Source organism: Montipora foliosa, chromosome 6, assembly GCF_036669935.1.
Source record: "Montipora foliosa isolate CH-2021 chromosome 6, ASM3666993v2, whole genome shotgun sequence".
In the NCBI taxonomy this organism is placed as follows: Eukaryota; Metazoa; Cnidaria; class Anthozoa; order Scleractinia; family Acroporidae; genus Montipora; species Montipora foliosa.
Genome location: NC_090874.1, coordinates 73,530,415 through 73,532,914, shown reverse-complemented (window position 1 = coordinate 73,532,914; position 2,500 = coordinate 73,530,415). Strand labels below are relative to the sequence as shown.

Here is a 2,500-nt window from a genome sequence, read left to right as displayed (position 1 = left end):
AGTTGCTCATATTTTAAAAACAAACTCGGTGATCCCCCTTTTTATTGTTGAAAAGTGATTAGAGGGCCACGATGAAACTTTCGGCAAAGTTTAAAAAAATTCTGTGAAGAGAATTCAGAGCTAGCTTTAAAAAAATCACAAAATTAAGGTGGCTCTGAATCCACCGGATAGATTTTTTTAAAACTTTGCAGAAAGTTTCATCTTGCACTTTTGATTACTTTTCAGAAATAAAAAATGGAGGTCACGGAAATCGTTTTTGAGATACAAGCAACTAAAGACAAAATAAAGGGTGTTTTTGCCACGGTGACATATTACGTGACAATAATGACTGTATCTTGTTCAGCAATAATTCGTGTTTCATTTAGTACCACAATATTGCCAATACACGATACAACGTTGAGGTGCCGATCCTGCTAAGAGCGTTACTCCTTAACGTTGTCTTCAGTGTGAATAGCGCATTATGGAATACACTAAATACCAACACGTTGCAAAAAGCCCAAAAGTACATTCAGAAGATTAATTATCCTGCTAGCTGAGATTCATGCCTTACTTGAATTCAATTAAGACTTACAACCAAATACTAAACTCATGTGTCTGTTGTTTAGTTCTGTATGCAATGTTTGAAATCTAAATTGACTATTGATTTCTCTCCACATCAGCACAACTGAGCATGACTTGTGCAATGTGGTATTCAAAAACAACCAAACAAACAAAAAGGGTTAGATCATGCTTCTTCTGTGCGACTCTGGCAAAGAACATGAGTTTTAGCAATCAGACTGTAGACGGCTGACTATTTGGTTGCATTTCGTTCAAAATTACAAGTTTTACCATTGCGCGTGTTGCGCTACAATAAATGGCGGCGCGGTGCAGATAACTTCCTTGAGGAAGCGACGTCTGTTTAATTAGGTTGACAAGTAAAACTACTGGTCTTTCTAATCCGCTATACATGCGAAAAGTGCTTACTACAAGATGTTCTGAGTCGTTTTGTTCAGCTTTAACAACTTTTCCCATGTTCAGTTTACTTTCAAGATTTTCAGGTATGTAATGTTGTTTACCGTAAAGGATAGTGATATCTCCGTCACTGTACCCTTCAGTGCGGAGGGATTTTATGACGTCCCTTATAGTGGACACCTCATTACCTTTTTGGTAATTTTTTACAGAAACTTTTTCTCCTTCATAGTCATGCCCCATTTCTACTTCATTTAATGCAGCTTTATCGAGAAAGCTTTTAGATGCGAAGTCAACGATACGCTTAGAATTTCTTATTATTTTTTTAAGATTAAAAAATGGCTTTTGTTTCTTTTCAGGTGGAATACCTGTTGCAAACTGGTGATGAATTTGTCTCTTGTCAATGAAGAGCCACAGATATCCAGGATCATCATCATCATCATCATCATCATCTGAATGTTGGCGAACAAGCCTCCTTGCTTTTTTTAGCCAATTTTCTTCTTCCGGTTTTCGATCTTCATCTCTAAAACTTTGAACCTCATCCATGATAACATGTTTGACTTCGCGAAGGTGGTATTGTCTCTTCAACATGAAGCCCTTGCGACACAGACACTTACATATTTGAAGCTTACTGAAAATCAAAAGAAAGAGTCAAATATTACTGTCGAACTCGGAAAAAGGTGCAATATTTGAGCAATATTTATGGAATGTTATTTTTCCGAGAGGAAAAGTCATTCAGACGAGAGATAACTGTAAGCAGCAACAGTAATTAATTTGTAGTTTTGTAGTTTGCTTCTTTGTACCGATCTCCCCTGATTGGTCATAATACAATGAACATTCCAAAATATTTCGGATGTTCACAATTTTGTAAGTTTGACAATAAAATTGTTATGCTGTATAACCGAATGTAGATTACTTTATTACACATAACATGAGAATTTTATTCCATAAAGCTCATTTGTACAAATCTATACGCTTTATTTTCACGTGTGGAAAAGGCTTATACAGCCAATCAGAATGGCGTACAGCTATTTCACATGTGGAAGTATAACCAATCAATGATAGCGTAAAGGCGTTTCCATGACAATCACTCGTGCATCTCGTGCAAATCGTACTTTGTTATTGAATTAAATTAAATTTGCATTTGGTTCTATTGTTAGTGAGTTTTTGTTTCTAATTTGCGTTCAGAAAACTATTTTAATGAAAATTCTCGTCTTATGTGTAATAAACAGTTCAAGACATAGAAAGTGCTTTGTACGGGTTTTGTTCACGAGTTGTTTGTGTCAAAAACCCGAACGAGCGAGGAACGAGCGAGTGAGGGTTTTTGACACAAGCAACGACCCGTACAAAGCACTTTCTATGTCTTGAGCTGTTTATTACACATAAGACGAGAATTTTCATTAAAATAGTTTTCTGAACGCAAATTAGAAACAAAAACTCACTAACAATAGAACCAAATGCAAATTTAATTTAATTCAATAACAAAGTACGATTTGCACGAGATGCACGAGTGATTGTCATGGAAACGCCTTTACGCTATCATTGGTTGGTC

General features: G+C 35.9%; 1 protein-coding gene across 2 annotated transcripts in view; it reads right to left on the bottom strand.

Annotated features, from left to right (window-relative positions):
* Nucleotides 1–2,500, bottom strand: part of LOC138008399 (schlafen family member 13-like) — a 56,510-nt gene that overhangs the window by 551 nt on the left and 53,459 nt on the right. For both annotated transcript variants that reach the window (XM_068855726.1, XM_068855727.1), the window contains one exon: nucleotides 1–1,579. This exon is cut by the window's left edge and continues 551 nt beyond it. In XM_068855726.1, the coding sequence (XP_068711827.1) occupies nucleotides 772–1,579 (808 nt within the window). In that variant the 3' untranslated portion in view covers nucleotides 1–771. The remainder of the gene's footprint in view (nucleotides 1,580–2,500) is intronic.